The sequence below is a fragment of the Prionailurus viverrinus genome, unplaced genomic scaffold (assembly GCF_022837055.1).
Source record: "Prionailurus viverrinus isolate Anna unplaced genomic scaffold, UM_Priviv_1.0 scaffold_50, whole genome shotgun sequence".
NCBI lineage: Eukaryota > Metazoa > Chordata > Mammalia > Carnivora > Felidae > Prionailurus > Prionailurus viverrinus.
In genome coordinates, this window is record NW_025927613.1 from 1043033 (window position 1) to 1059264 (window position 16232).

The 16232-nt window shown below is 41.1% G+C and overlaps 1 protein-coding gene across 4 annotated transcripts in view; it reads left to right on the top strand.

Annotated features, from left to right (window-relative positions):
• The window catches only part of THEM4 (thioesterase superfamily member 4), a 31691-nt gene extending 17748 nt beyond the window's left edge, over positions 1 to 13943 (top strand). The window contains exons 5-7 of one of the 4 annotated variants that reach the window (XR_007149801.1): positions 3462 to 3586; positions 5810 to 6270; positions 13928 to 13943. Coding sequence is in view for 1 of the 4 variants with exons in the window: in XM_047847954.1 (XP_047703910.1) it covers positions 3462 to 3586; positions 5810 to 5850 (166 nt within the window). In the remaining 3 variants the exon portion in view is untranslated. Of the gene's footprint in view, positions 1 to 3461; positions 3587 to 5809; positions 7281 to 12259; positions 12504 to 12669; positions 12686 to 13927 lie in introns of those variants that run through there. The other 3 variants (XR_007149802.1, XR_007149800.1, XM_047847954.1) reach the window with 3 other exon arrangements.
• Positions 13944 to 16232: the final 2289 nt, after the last annotated feature.

Genomic DNA, 16232 nt, shown 5'->3' on the forward strand with positions numbered 1-16232 from the left:
AGAAGGAAGGAAGGAAGGAAGGAAGGAAGGAAGGAAGGAAGGAAGGAGGGAAGGAAGGAAGGAAGGGAGGAAAGAAAGAAGAAAGAAAGAAAAAACAATCAAATTGTACTAAATACTTCAGTAAATAAAATAACAAGCCCAATATTGGGGTTTTCCCTTAATGTGGGTTTTTTGCCATGAACACAATTATCTCAGTGATCATAAAACTTATTATTTCACCTGTACTTATTAAAAATTTTTCATTGTGAGCTTAATTTCTTTAGGATGTCAACATTTCTATTTCCCTCAGGTTAGTATACTTATTAAGCTCATTAGGCATCCAGTAATGGTGTCAGACCCTGGCAGAACCATTTCAGTTAACTGAACTTGTAGGTTCTGGGCAGTCATCCTGGACATTCTTGGAGGGTCAGGATTTTTCCTTTGAAGGCATTCGGTGTACATGCCTGAGTTCATGAAGCCAAGCCCCTGTTGGCATCAAGACTTCCTTACCATGTCAGAGGACTTTGCGGACCTACACTTTTTCTTGTAACCTATACTTCTCCTTTTTGGTATCCAAGTCCATTGTATCTTCATTGTATTTTTTTCTGCTTTGGTTTATGGCTTACCTACAATTAAATGCATCTCATTTAATTGGCAGGCTCCATCTCCCAGGAGACAAGGACATGAGTTTTCTTCCAGCTGGGCAAGACATTTGCCTTCCTTCTAGCTGGTTATTTTCTGTCATCAGTCCTTTCTGTTAAGGGTACAATTCCTGCATTTTCTTGAATTGTTTGGCTTCCTGACAGTTCTCTGACTGTAGGGGAAAGGGTTAGTGAGGGTTCTTACGGAGATTGTCTCAAATGGCATTTGTCCCTGAATGTAAATCTACCGAACATATATAGATGTTTTCGCATGTCAGCTCACCTGCATGTCACACACTTTGAGGGAGCATAAAACGTAGTAGCTCTGATGGGCATGATGAGGGCTGTCCAAGTCTTCGCCTGCCCTCAGTTCATGCAGATTCGTAAGTACCGTCAACTAAGGCACTTGTTGAATGTAGGAATCCTTTATAGATCTTCCCGTACAACTCAGAAAAACTACCAGATTGTTTATGCCGTGAGTGTGTAAACATAATTCTTTGAATGCAGCCTCTCCAAACCTGACCTATATACACCCCTTACTCTGTGTCTGCAATGTCCTTTCAGAGAGTAAAATACATGTGAGACAGACATATACTGTGTGAAAGAAACACTTACTTGTCAGCACTGTTCTCTGTATGCTTAAAAAGTTAAACTTATCCTCTCATAACCATCCTTATTTTTGAATTATAGCTATAGTTTTATAATTCTTTTGTTCACTTTTCCCTCTTTTGAGAATCATTAGGGACTCCTGGCTTTCCATAACATAGTTAGTTATAATTATCACCCTCTTTTCTGTGCTTAAATTGCATTTGGCCTGTTAGGAGTCTCTTTAGACGGACTCCTGTCCTTTCATTTCTATCCAGATATATTTTTAAGTACTTTTGTCTCCAGAGAGACATATAATGTACTGGTTAAGAGGACAGACTTTGGAGCAGGTTCAAATGCCCATTTTGCCACTTACTAGCTGTGTGACCTTGGACAGGTGACTTAGAGGTTGATAATATACTATATAGGGTCATTATGAGCCATAAACTAATTCATGTAAAGCACCTAGGACAGTATCTGGTGACATAACAAATAGTAAATGTTGGCTGCTTCTTATTTTTAACGTTGTTACTATCATTACTTTTGCAACAACAAGGCATGTCTGTGTCAAGACATGGAATAGCTGCTCTACAAAGATTCCTGATTTCTTTTTAATGGAGAATAGTGCTAAAGACTAGGAAAATATTAGATGTGTTCTCATGGTGGGCAGGATAACCTTGCTGCTGGGCCATTTCTGTGTCACAGCTGGAAAGTATTTAATGTTTAATAAAGGATAGGAGTTCATAGTGGTATTTTAGATTGAACAGGTTTTGTGCCTTACATTTTTAAAATACTTTTTTGAGGGGTGCCTGGGTGGCTCAGTCAGTTAAGCGTCCGACTTCGGCTCAGGTCATGATCTCGTGGTTTGTGGGTTCGAGCCCCACGTCGGGCTCTGTGCTGACAAATCAGCCTGGAGCCTGCTTAGGATTCTGTGTCTCCCTCTCTTTCTGCTGCTCTCCAGCTCATGCTCTGTTTCTCTCTCTCTCTCTTTCTCCCTCTCTCTCTCTCAAAAATAAAACATTAAAAAAAAAATAAAATTTAAAAATAAAATTAGGGGCGCTTGGGTGGCTCAGTCGGTTGAGCGTCTGACTTCGGCTCAGGTCACGATCTCACGGTTCGTGAGTTTGAGCCCCGCGTCGGGCTCTGGGCTGATGGCTCAGAGCCTGGAGCCTGCTTCTGATTCTGTGTCTCCCTCTCTCTCTGCCCCTCTCCCATTCATGCTCTGTCTCTCTCTGTCTCAAAAATAAACATTAAAAAATTTTTTTAAAAAAAGATAAAAATAAAATTAAAAAAATACATTTTTGAGTAGTGTGATGTATATTCATATTGTTGTGAAACAAATCTTAAGAACTTTTCCGTCTTACAAAACTGAGACTCTATACCCATTAAATAGTAACTCCCTATTTTCCCATCCCCACACCCCCTGGCAACCACCATTCTACTTTCTGTTTCTATAAATTTGACTACTTTAGTTACTTCATGTAAGTGGAATCATACAGTATTTCTCTTCTTATGACTGGCTTGTTTCACTTAGCAAAATGTCCTCAGGGTTCGTCCATGATGTAGCATGTGACAGATTTTTTTCTTTCTTAAGGCTAAATATTCCATTGTATGTATATGCCACATTTTGTTTATCCATTCATCCACTAGTGGATATTTGGTTTTTTTCCACCACTTGGCTATTGCAAATGATGAACATGGCTCATCGCAGTAGCTGTGGCTGCTCTATTAACAGCTCAGAGGTGGAACACGTCTATCACCACAGAAAGTTCTCTTGTACAGCGCTGGCTTAGTACATTAAGCTGTTACCGGCAATTTTTTATTGGATGTCTTTCTAGTGATAGTCACTCTAAAGGGAATTGGGTGAAAATGTTTTATTATGACAGAAAATGAGAGAAGCTGATGGGACCATCCCATGGTCCCATTTTCACTTCTTTAAAGGATTTCAGCTCCCTTCAGACTTTGCTCTGGGTCTTCAGAAGTGACAGCCTGAATCCCTGGTGGCCTCTCTGAATCTAACCTCGAGAACAGCTTAGGCCCAGGTGCCCAGTTGCCACCTGAAGTCAGTGACACTCAGGAGGGAGGGGCTGTGGACAGCCGCTGGGGTCATCCCAGGTAAAGGGGTGTTTTATCTGACGTGGTGGGTCGCACATGATACCAGTTATTACAGACTGCCACCCTTCACAAGCACTTGGTCATCTCAGTGTTACATAAATCTGATAAAAACTAATTTTGTCTCCCTTTTTTCTTCTGCAGGCCTATCCCCCTTGGTTCTGTTGTTGTGATAAATAGTCAAGTTGATAAAGTTGAAGGAAGGAAATTGTTTCTTTCTTGTAATATCCGAAGTATGGATGAGAAGACCGTGTACTCAGAGGCAACAAGTAAGAAGCTGTCATTATCTCTTTTTTGGGTTTGGTTCAGTTTGGTTTGGACTATTTTGGGTTTTGTGTTTGAGGTTTTGGAGGCTGTTTTTTATTTTTGCTTTGCTTTGGTGTTATAATCCACAAATGCTCAGAAATTCTCAAGTCCCTGTCATGTAAAACATAAGTTAAAGGTATTCTTATACACTACTGGTAGAAAGCTACTTATCAAAATGTATCCAGACTACAAAGTCATGTACTCTCTCACCCATTTCCAGGACTTTATGCCACTAAAGTGTACAAAATTACAATGTAGAAGTTGCTGTGCTGTCACAGTAATTACATTACTCGTGTAAAGAAATTACACAATTTAAGAAATTTAAGCAAAAGGATGTAAAATTGGGTACAATCCTGAGTTTTTATTTCAAATGGGGAAGGAAACCCCAACATGCTGCTGCTATCTGGGAAATGCACGTCCCTTCCCTCTGAGATCTCTACAGACAGTTTACCAGAAGAGCTTCCAGATTGTGTCCTTGAGCACTCGCAGCCCCTGCTCTCACAGGGCCTTCGCAAGGAAAGAGCCGTTGAAGCCTTACATCTGTAGCTTCGGATTTAGACAAGTTCATGTAGATATCCATTAATTTTTCCTTGCTTCTATTCTGTTCTATCTTATTGGACCTCAAATGCCCAGGTTTGGGTTCATCAGAATTTTTGAGTTAGGACACACAGGCTCATTGGTACGTGAAACACTCATCTTTTATTTATTCATTCACTAATGTGTTTATTTTTTAATTTAATAATAAACACCCTGAAGCCTACCACCAACTAAGAACCAGAATCTTAATATTATATCCCTACCTAATTTCTTTCCCATCTCATCCTCCTGCTTTCCCCCCCGAGGTTTAGTAAAGTATAATTAACATACAATATTATATTTGTCCATACCTTATTATTTTTTTGTTAAGTTTTATCAACATTATATGTGTATACCTCAGGAATATACAGTTTAGTTGTTTGTTTTGAACTTTGTGAAAAAGAGATCATACTATTTGTACATTTCTGGGAGTTGATTTTCTTTTCATTTAGTTTCATGTTGCTGAAGTTCACCCTGTTGTTGGCCTGTAGTTTCCTCATTTTTCCTGCTGTATGATATTCCATTGTGTGACTAAACCACAGTGGATTTGTTTCCTCTTATCACGTTGGGCCCCAGATTTCTATGAATGGGCTGCTGTGAACATTCTGTGGTGCACACGGGCAAGAGGTTGGCAGATAGTTAGGAGTAGAGTAGGGGAGTGTTCAGCTCCACGGGGAACACCAGCTTGTTTTCTAAAGCTATACCAAATTATACTCCCACCAGCAATACATGAGATCCCTATCTTCTCTTGCAGTTGGTAAAGTTAGACGTCTGGATTTTGCCAATCAAATGGTTATAAAATGTTATCTCTGTGTGATCTTTTTATTTTTCTGATCACCTATGAAGATGAGCATTTCTTCATATATTTGTTGACCATATTTGTTCCCATTCTGTGAAATTCCTGTTTGTTCAGGTTTTTTGTTTTTTTCCTTTTTTCGTTTGTTTTTTAACTGATTTATAGGAGTTCTTTCTATATTTTGTATTAAACTAATGTTTCCATTGGATATGTAAGCTGCACATTTCACTTTCCAGTATGTAAGTTGTCTTTTATTTGCTTTAATGTATCTTTTTCTATGAACAGAAGGTTTTCTTCATGGTAATATAGTTGCATCTATTAAGTTTTCTTCCTTATGGTTAATGCTTTTTGTGTCTTCTATTCCTCCACACCTACCCCACCCCCCAAGTATCAGCTATTTGCAGAAATGATGGATAAAAGAAGCAGGAGGAAGATCCTGAACACTTGGAATCCACAGTCAATTTAAAAACTCCATTCCAGGCTGTGGTTTAGGTGTCCTATCTCCCTAAACCTTTCAATATCAAAGGTTCCAAATAGCTTAGTTGTAATTTCACTTCCTTCCACTTTCCTGACTATCTCTAATGGAAGTGGTAATGAACTGTGAAATGACAAAGTGAGAGAGGACTGGGAGAGGAAGAGAGGCACTGTGGTATTGTGATAGTCAAAAGTTGACTCTTAATATGGCTAAGAAATGAGAGTAGGCCCAGAGACGGAAGGTACAAATATGAATCTAAATCCCTTTCCTTGTGTATACATTTCTACTTGGAGAAGTCCCATCCAATGGCAGTCACCTTCTGTTATTTTGTTTGTTTAGGTTTATTTGTAAAGCTGGATCCTAAAACAAGGTTGACATAAACGAGCTTCTGGTACATTCTACACCAGTCTGCGTTAGGGTCTCCTTCCCCCAGAAGAAGCTGTTGTGCCACTCCTGCTCTACTTACCTGCCATTGAGTCCCCCAGAGGGTGAAGCCTGCTAACACACCTTCCTGAACAGATCTTCAGAATACAACTCCAGGGACTCTGGTGCCATCTTCTAAACTCTTCAACACAAAAGTACTCCTTGTGAGAGTGGCAGCAATTATTTGTGTCTCCTTAGGATAAGTGTCTGGTTCACGTGACTTTGAATGGGTTCCTTAAGGCTGCACAAGCATGCCTTGTGCACAAGCACAAGCACATGCACAAGCATGTCTGCCCCGTTGCTGCCTGGAGAGAAAACTCATACTGAAACTCTTACCACAAACTTGGATATGCCAGAAAACCAAAGGAAGTAATGAGGTATGTGTGCGTGTGTGTGTTATAAATTACAAAGCTAGCTTTATTGTATCCAAACAAATCTTTTTGGCTACAGTAGGAAGTGCAGCTAGTTCCTATTGGAATGAATAACTCAACTCTGGATCCTAGAGAATAAACAGCTGTACGATTTTTTTTATGGTTATTTATTTTTGAGAGACAGAGAATGAGCATGGGAGGGACAGAGAGAGAGGGAGACACAGAATCTGAAGCAGGCTCCAGGCTCTAAGCTGTCAGCACAGAGCCCGATGCGGGGCTCAAACCCACGAACCATGAGATCATGACCTGAGCAGAAGTCCGACGCTCAACCGACTGAGCCACCCAGGCGCCCAACAGCTGTACCATTTTTAATATAAACTGTCCCTTGTGTCTTACCAACAACATAGTTTATCATCACTGGAAGAAGCCCATATTTATTTCCTAGATATCTTAATCCATTCAGTCTGCTATAACAAAACACCACAGACCTGGTAACTTATATACAACAGAAATTTATTGCTCACAGGTTTGGAACCTGGAAAGTCCAGGATCAAGTTACAGCACAGTCACCCTCTGGTGAGGGCTAGCTTATGGGCTCATAACTGGTACTTCCTCACTGTGTCCTCACGTGGTGGAAGGGGCTAGAGATCTCTCTAGATCTTCTCTTATTAGGGCATTAATCCCATTCATGAGCATCCCCACCAGCATCATACGAGGGTTACAATTTCTTCACATCTTTGCCAACACTTCTCCCTTCCTTCTTTTTTTTTTTTTTTACAAAAAGCCATGTAAAATGGGGCAACCGCTATGGAAAACAATTGGCAGTTCCTCAAAAAGCTAAACAGAATTACCATATGAACCACCAATATATACCCACCGAATTAAAAAGAGAGACTCAGGGGCACCAGGGTGGCTCAGTCTGTTGAGCGTCCAACTTCAGCTCAGGTCATGATCTTGCAGTCTGTGAGTTCGAGCCCTGCATCAGGCTCTGTGCTGACAGCTCAGAGCCTGGAGCCTGTTTCAGATTCTGTGTCTCCCTCTATCTTCACCCCTCTCCCACTCATGCTCGCTCTGTCTCTCTCTCTCTCTCTCTCTCTCTCTCTCTCTCAAAAATAAACATTAAAAAAAAGAGAGAGAGAGAGACTCAGATACTTAGATGCCAATGTTCCTTGCCACATTATTCATAATAGCCAAAAGGTAGCAACAACCCAAATATCCATCAACAGATGAATTGATGAACAGATGAGTGGTGTGTGTGTGTGTGTGTGTGTGTGTGTGTGTGTGTGTGTATTATATATATATATATATATATATATATTTAAGAATATTATTCAGCCATAAAAAGGTAATTCTGACACACACTACAACATGGATGAACCTTGAAAATATTATGCTAAGGGAAATAAGTCAGACACAAAAAGACAAATATTGTGTGATTCCACTTGTATGAAATATCTAGAATAAGCAAAGTCATTCAGAAAATAGATTAAAGGTTACCAGAGTCTTGAGGAGAGCTGAGAATGCAGAGTTACTACATAATGGATATGGTTTCTGTTTGGGTGATAAAATATTTTAGAAATAGATAATGATGATGGTTGTACAATATTATGAATGTGATTCATGCCACTGAATTCTACACTTGAAAGTGGTTAAAATGGCTAATTCTATGTTACATGTTTTTTCCCACAACTTTTTTTTATGTAAGTGGTTTTATTTATTTTTTTAAGTTTTTATTTAAATTCCAGTCAGTTAATGTACAGTGTAATATTAGTCTCAGGTTTACAATTTAATGATTCAACACTTCCATACAATACCCAGTGCTTATCACAACAAAGACACTCCTTAATCCCCATTACCCATTTAACTCCTTAATCCCCTCACTCCCTCCCCTCTGGTAACCATCAGTTTGTTCTCAATAGTTAAGAACCTGTTTCTTGGTTTGCCTATCTCTTTTTTTTCCTCTGTGTTCATTTCTTTTGTTTCTTAAATTCCATATGTGAGTGAAATCATATGGTATTTGTCTTTCTCTACATTATTTCACTTAATATTATATTCTCTAGCTCCATTCACGTCATTACAAATGGCAAGATTTCATTGTTTTTTTTTATGGCTGAGTAATATTCCATTATATATATATAGGTATAAAATTGCCCACATCTTCTTTATCCAGTCACTAGTCCATGGACATTTGGGCTTCTTCCATAATTTGACTACTGTAGATAATGCTGTAAACATCAGGATACACATATCCCTTTGAATTGGTATTTTTGTATCTTTTGGGGTAAATACCTAGTAATGCAACTGCAGGATTTCAGGGTAGTTTTATTTTCAACTTTTTGAGAAACCTCCATACTGTTTTCCAGAGTGGCTGCACCAGTTTGCATTCCCACCAACTTGCAGGAGAGTTCCCCTTTCTCCACATCCTCACCAACACCCTTTGTTTCTTGTGTTGTTGATTTTAGCCATTCTGACAGGTGTGAGGTAATGTCTCATTGTAGTTTTGATTTTTATTTCCCTGATGATGAATGATGTTGAGCATCTTTTCATCTGTCTGTTGGCCATCTGTATGTTTTCTTTGGAAAAAATGTCTATTTATGTCTTCTGCCCATTTTTAATTGGATTATTTGGTTTTTGGGTGTTGAGTTGTATCAGTTCTTTATAGATTTTGGATACTAACCCTTTATCAGATATGTCATTTGCAAATATGTTCTCCCATTCTGTAGGTTGCCTTTTAGTTTTGTTGACTGTTTCCTTGGCTGTGCAGAAGTTTTTTATCTTGACGTAGTCCCAATAGTTTATTTTTGCTTTTGCTTCCTTGCCTTCAGAGACATACCTAGTAAGTAGTTGTATGGCCAATTTCAAAGAGGCCACTGCCTGTGTTCTCTAGGATTTTGATGTTTTCATGTCTCACTATTAGATCTTTTGAATTTCTTTTTGCGTATGGTGTGAAAAAGTGGTCCAGGTTCATTCTTCCTGCATGTTGCTGTCTAGTTTTCCCAACACCATTTGTTGAAAAGACTGTCTTTTTCCCATTGGATATTCTTTCCTGCTTTGTTGAAAATTGATTGAGCATATATTTTCCCCACAACTTTTAAAAGTCAATGTAATATGCAAAAAAAAAAATTGAACTGTACACTTTAAATGTGTGAATAATATTTTATATAATTTCTATCTCAATAAAACTGTTCTTTAAATAACACAATGCAAATACAAGCAAAGCACAAGAAAGTGGCAGAGCTGTTATTGGTACTACCAGAAGTCCTTTATTAGCCATGTTACAAGGACAAAACCACGTCTACATTTCATTAATCTCCCTAAAAATACTATTATAATAAGGTTTTTCTGATGAAAGCAAAACTATGATTTTTACTGATACTAAAAAATTATTTCAATTGTTAAAAAAAAAAGTAAGTGGGCTAGAAAATGTATCAATCTTGTGTCTGTGATAAATGTTTACCTGGTAGATCTTGTTTATTTTACTGCTTTGGAGAAATTAAAATTGCCGAGGTAAGTGACTATGAAGTTTTCATTTTCTTCCACTCCTGCCTTCTCAGCCCAGACAACTAGGCATTCTAGACAGCTTCCATTCCCGCCAGCAAAACTTTTTCAACCTCATTCAACTTATCTTTAACTCTTAAAAAGCTTTCAGTACAATGATCTGAATCTTACCTAATTGCCTAATTATCTAACAAACTGATAAGAAGCCAGAAAGTTCCCTCACTGATGTCTTAACTTCAATTTTTTTTTAATTTTTAATTTTTGAGAGAGAGAGAAAGAGAGCATGTGCAAGCAGGGAAGGGGCAGAGAGAGAGGGAGAGGCTCTTAAGGAGGCTCCACACTGAGCACAGAGCCTGACTCGGGGGTTCGATCTCACAACCATGAGATCATGGCCCGATTTGAAATCAAGAGTTGGGGGGGCGCCTGGGTGGCGCAGTCAGTTGAGCGTCCGACTTCAGCCAGGTCACGATCTCGCGGTCCGTGAGTTCGAGCCCCGCGTCAGGCTCTGGGCTGATGGCTCAGAGCCTGGAGCCTGTTTCCGATTCTGTGTCTCCCTCTCTCTCTGCCCCTCCCCTGTTCATGCTCTGTCTCTCTCTGTCCCAAAAATAAATAAACGTTGAAAAAAAAAATTAAAAAAAAAAAAAAGAAATCAAGAGTTGGACACTTAACCTACTGTGCCAGGTGCCCCTTAACTTCAAATTCTTTTTTTTTTTTTTTAAGTTTATTTATTTATTTTGAGAGAGAGAGACAGAGCGTGTACAGGGAGAGAGCGCAAGCAGGGAAGGGGCAGAGAGCGATGGAGAGAGAGAATCCCCAAGCAGGCTCCTCACTGTCAGCACAGAGCCCAACGCTGGGCTCGAACTCACCACCATGAGATCATGACCTGAGACGAAATCAAGAACCGGACGCTTAACCAACTGAGCCACCCAGGTGCCCTGAGAATTAGGTGATTTAAATGCTAGTGGCACAGGTGATCCCAAGCTGGATAATGGTAGGAAGATTTTTTATGAAGCAAGATTTTTAGGAGAATTTTTATGTAGCAAGTTTTCAGATGTAATTAATGGACTGATATCAGAGTGGTATTTCCTGAGTAGACACTGTACTTACTTGTGATAAAAGCCTGGGGGTGATGTTGAAACAAAAACAGGGGTTACCATTTGCAACTATGTGCATGGAACTAGAGGGTATTATGCTAAACAAAATTAGAAAGACAAGTATCATATGACTTCACTCATATGAGGACTTTAGAGTACAAAACAGATGAACATAAGGGAAGGAAAGCAAAAGTAATATAAAAACAGGGAGGGGAACAAAACATAAGACTCTTAAATATGGAGAACAAACAGAGGGTTACTGGAGGGATTGTGGAAGGGGGGATGGGCTAAATGGGTAAGGGGCATTAAGGAATCTACTGAAATCATTGTTGCACTATATGCTAACTAACTTGGATGTAAATTAAAAACTAAATGAAAAAATTAATAAAAATTTAAAAAAGGAAAAAAAGGGTCACCTGGGTGGCGCAGTCGGTTAAGCGTCCAACTTCAGCCAGGTCACGATCTCGCAGTCCGTGAGTTCGAGCCCCGCGTCAGGCTCTGGGCTGATGGCTCGGAGCCTGGAGCCTGTTTCAGATTCTGTGTCTCCCTCTCTCTCTGCCCCTCCCCTGTTCATGCTCTGTCTCTCTCTGTCCCAAAAATAAATAAAAACGTTGAAAAAAAAAATTTTTTTTTAAATAAAAAAGGAAAAAAAGGGTTAAATATTGGCCGCAAATAAATCACAGAGTAGACCAAGAGTTTGTGATATTTTATTTTTTATTTACTTATTTTAATTTTTTTAATGTTTATTTTTGAGAGCAAGAGATAAGAGTGCAGCAGGGGAGAGGCAGAGAGAAAGGAGAGAGAGAGGGAGACACAGAATCCGAAGCAGGCTCCAGGCTCCGAGCTGTCAGCACAGAGCCCAACGTGGGGCTCGAACTCACAAACCGCGAGGTCATGACCTGAGCTGAAGTCGGACGCTTAACCAACTGAGCCACCCAGGCGACCCTGAGGTGGCTATTATTCTTGAATCTTGTTTCCAGTTCCTTTTCTTTGTCACATGTGTCCTTACCTGTGGTAGTAGATTTATTTTTCCTGAGAACAATAAGCCACCTCAGAGAGGGAATTAACAGCCTTAGTGTTGTCTACTTAGAACACTTATTAAGTTCGTGCTCCTGACTCAGCCAAGGTACACAGCTAATTACAGCTTTATAACATCCACCCCCAGCCCTTGACATTTACATACTTGGTATTGTTATTTTTTCAGAGGGCTTTTTTTTCCTGACCCTAAAATGGACACTAACAATACACTACTATCAAAATTTGCCTTATGATGAAAACTTCACCAATTTCGTGACTGGGGTATCATTCTTTATAAAATATAAAGTTTACAAAATTCAAGTTTGAAAACCCTGGCCTTGAATCAGTGATCAAGGAAATGTCTGTCCTCCTCTGCCTTCTTCCAGATCTCCATCCATCACACTTATACACTTCTGTGCCTGGGTTTGGAACGACAGGAGGACAGTAAATCCTGGTGTTGGAGGCTTGGGATCTGGAGTCAGGATGACCCAGATGCAAATCCCAGGTTTGCCTCAGCTTCCTCATCTATGAAATGGTAATAATCAGAGTACCTACTTGATGGGGTGGCTCTGTGATTTCGGGAAATTTATTTAACCAGTTTGCTTACTGGTAAAATATGGCCATCAGTAGTATCTAAGAAATAAAGGAGGTAAGGCAATCGTGTTTATACAGTGTCTGGAAAATTATGATTTTAAGTAATAGCTATCACTGTCTTAGTAATCCTTGTACTGCTGTAGGCTTGAACCACTCTAGATAAGTCTTATGGGCCAATTTGTGTCCCTTTGATTCATGAAAGGATATAGACTCTGCGTATCATCTTTAACACTGCTTCTCCCGGGGACAACTCAAGATGCCATCAGCCGATGAGGGCAAAAGCCTTGCATTAAAATCTATTGCACAGGTGCTGAGAAAGAAGGTACTTTTTTTTTTTTTTTTAAAGTAGGCTCCACACCCAGCATGGAGCCCAATGCGAGGCTTGAACTCATGACCCTGAGATCAACAGTCCACTGAGCCACCCAGTTGCCCCAAGAAGGAAGATTCTTTTTTTTTTTTTTTTTTTAGAGACAGGGTGCAAGTGAGCAAGGGTGGAGAGAGAGGGAGAGAGAATCCCACAAGGGGCAGAAAGGGAGAGAGAGAGAGAAGCAGGGCTCACCTGAAGTGGGGCATGGGCCCACCCAATGTGGGACTTGAACTCATGTATGACCTGAGCTGAAGTCAGACGCTTAACCGGCTGAGCCACCCAGTCACCCCAAGGAGGAAGATTCTTTTTCTTTTTTTTTTTTTTGTTAATTTATTTTGAGAGAGACAGAGACAGTGTGAGTGGTGGAGGGGTAGGGAGGGAGAGAGAATCTCAAGCAGGCCCCACACTGTCAGCACAGAGCCCGACGTAGGCTTGAACCCACAAACCGCGAGATCATGATCTGAGCTGAAACTGAGAATCAAATGCTCAGCCGGCTGAGCTACCCAGTCACCCCAAGGAGGAAGATTCTTAAGGTCAGTGTAGATTGCTCCACTTGAAAGTTGGTAGCCCTCAGGTTTTGGCCCCTTCCTCCCCTGTCCCTTTTCTGCACTTGGCTAGATTGCCATTGTCTGGAAGCACAAGGCTGAGGGCAGGAAAGGGTTTACAGGAGGTGGGTGGGCTGCCACAGTTCAAGGCAGGCCACATTTTTCCAAGGGGAGCCATCTGGGACCTTCATTTTCCTGAATGTCATTTGTAATTATGCACACAGCATTCCGAGTACTGAATGCTAGTCTAATGGAATGTGCCCTGAGTTCAACATATAAGATGCATATAAGTGGCCCCTAATCTGTGCAGACGAGTGAGTCAGATTTTACCCACCCCAGGGTTGCTCCTCCTTCCTGCTGGAAGTCCAAGAAGCCAGGAGCCACCTGGGACCAAGGGGGCAGGCCTAGTTCCTAACATGGGAAACAATGGGTAGGGATACTGAGGGACCCAGTCTCTGCAGCTGGTGTTCTGTTATTTCTCCAGTGGACCCTTGGTTCACTGTGGTGACTGAGGCCTGCCCCCCACTGACCCTGTCTTTCTTCCACAGTTACTGTGGCTACCCAGGCACCACCTTCCTTCCATGGCAACAGCCACCACTACTTTCTGGGGCACAGGGCAAGAAGAGGACATTCTTTTCCCAGAGTGAGGCTCACTTCTTTGTGCTACAGCGCTCTATGGATAGACAAAGCTCTTCAGCTGTGGTCATGCATGTGGCCACTTGTGGCCTGCAGATTCTGGCACCCAAAGGGCTGAGAGGAGCCAGCTTTAGAGTCCAGCCATCTTATGGCTCTGACTTTACACACCCCTTCTTCCCCTTCCTATTCTTGCCTACTACCTGCCCTTCTCTCCTCCTGCCTCCCCCTGCATCTCCCTCCTCCACCTGGGTACTTTCAGACATGATTCAAACACTTTGAATCTTAGAAAACTCCCAAGATCCTTATGCAAATTGCCTCCCTACCTCCACACTGACTCTCTAGGCTTCACATGACATTAGCTGCAGGGGAAGAGTGCGTGAGGGGGTGGAGAGAAGGGTGATTTGGCTGTGCCTGTCCCTCTGCCAGTCTGACAAGATTCCACTAGCAGAGATAGAAATGGGGTGGTATGTCAACCAGAAATGGCTAATGTTTTGCTGTATTAACTCACCAGGCTCTTCTCTGGTAATTGTATGTTGAGTTTATCTCATGTAAGTTATTTATATATATATATATATATATATATATATATATATATGTATGTGTGTGTGTGTATATATATATATATATATATGAGAGAGAGAGAGAGATTCCTTAACTATAGCTATCTATGCTTATTTAAGCTCCAAACACTTAACACATTACTGTGTCCTGTGGGTTCAGATGTGTATTGACAACCCATGACAACCAAGAACTAAGGACTAAGGTTACTCCATTTTACAGATAAGGAAATAGGGGCACACAGAGGCTACCTAACTTGCTCAAAGGCACACAGTCAGGATTCGAACCCAAGCTGTCAAGCTCTGAGGCCCAGGCTCTGACTTTCTTTCCCTGTGACAAACCCTGACAGATGGTAGGCTGCCAGAGGACTTATCTTTAGAGGCAGCCTGGGCAAATGAGCTACAAGGAAAAGGACATATACTTACCAAGCTCTTCCACCAGCCAGAGGCTCTAAGTCATGGTGTAAGCGTCTCGTTAGATGAGCATAGAGTCCAGTCCCAGCCAACAGAAGCCAAGTTTCAGCAGGTTTTGTCTTCTCTGTAAGGGCAAGAGTGTCCTATTTAAATCACTTCTCTACCTGGGGATCTGTACACATTTTTACTGAACACTTTCTCTGCATTGTGCTAAATTCTGTGTATGGATTTACTCTTTTAAACCCCATATCCTTGGGGCGCCTGGGTGGCGCAGAGTATGATCTTTCAGTTTGTGGGTTTGAGCCTCGCATGGGGCTCTCTGCTGTCAGCACGGAGCCTGCTTCGGATCCTCTGCCTCCCTCTGTCTCTACTCCTCCCTTGCTTGTGCTGTCTCTCTCTCTCAAAAATAAACAAACATTAAAAAAAAAGTTTTTAAACCTCACATCCTCATGAGGAATGCGCTATTTTAAAAATACAGCTTTGGGGCATTTGGGTGGCTCAGTTGGTTAAGTGTCCCACTCTTGATTTCAGTTGGCTCAGGTCATGATCTCATGGTCCGTGAGATCAAGCCCTGAGTCCAGCTATTTGCTGACATCACAGAGCCTGCTTGGGATTCTCTCCCTCTCTCTCTCTCTCTCTTTCTCACTGCCCCTCTACCACTCATGCATGCTCTCTCACTCTCAAAGTAAAAAAAAAAAAAAGAGAGAGAGAAAGAGGGGCATCTGGATGGCGCAGACTTCTGTGTCTCTTCCTCTCTCTGCCCCTCCCATGCTCATGCTCTGTCTCTCTCTGTGTCTCAATAATAAATAAACATTAAAAAAAAATTTTTTTAAGAGAATATCCACCTCAGTCATATCTAAAATATGGAGAAAAAAAAAACAAAACTTCCACAAAGTCACCCAGGTCCTCTATCCATTTGTAACATGCCACACCAACGTCCCCAAGTTTCTGAAGCGCTAACTCTAGAGTTAAAGACAATCTGAACTGTAACGCATCTAATGAGCCTCACCAGAGAGTGATCACCATTACCCCTCCTCTTACTTTGTCTGCACTCCATCCCTGCTCCCCCAAAACACAGTCCTCACACTGGGACTCGCCCCCTCGGCTGCCCCCTCTCATCACGACTGACCTTTGTGTTTATTTCTGTTGGAAACTCTGAGCCCAAACATTCTAGACAATTGCTAAGATACAGTCATGGCCATCAGTTTTTTTGGGTTTTTTTTTGTTTTTTGTTTTTTTGGTCTGC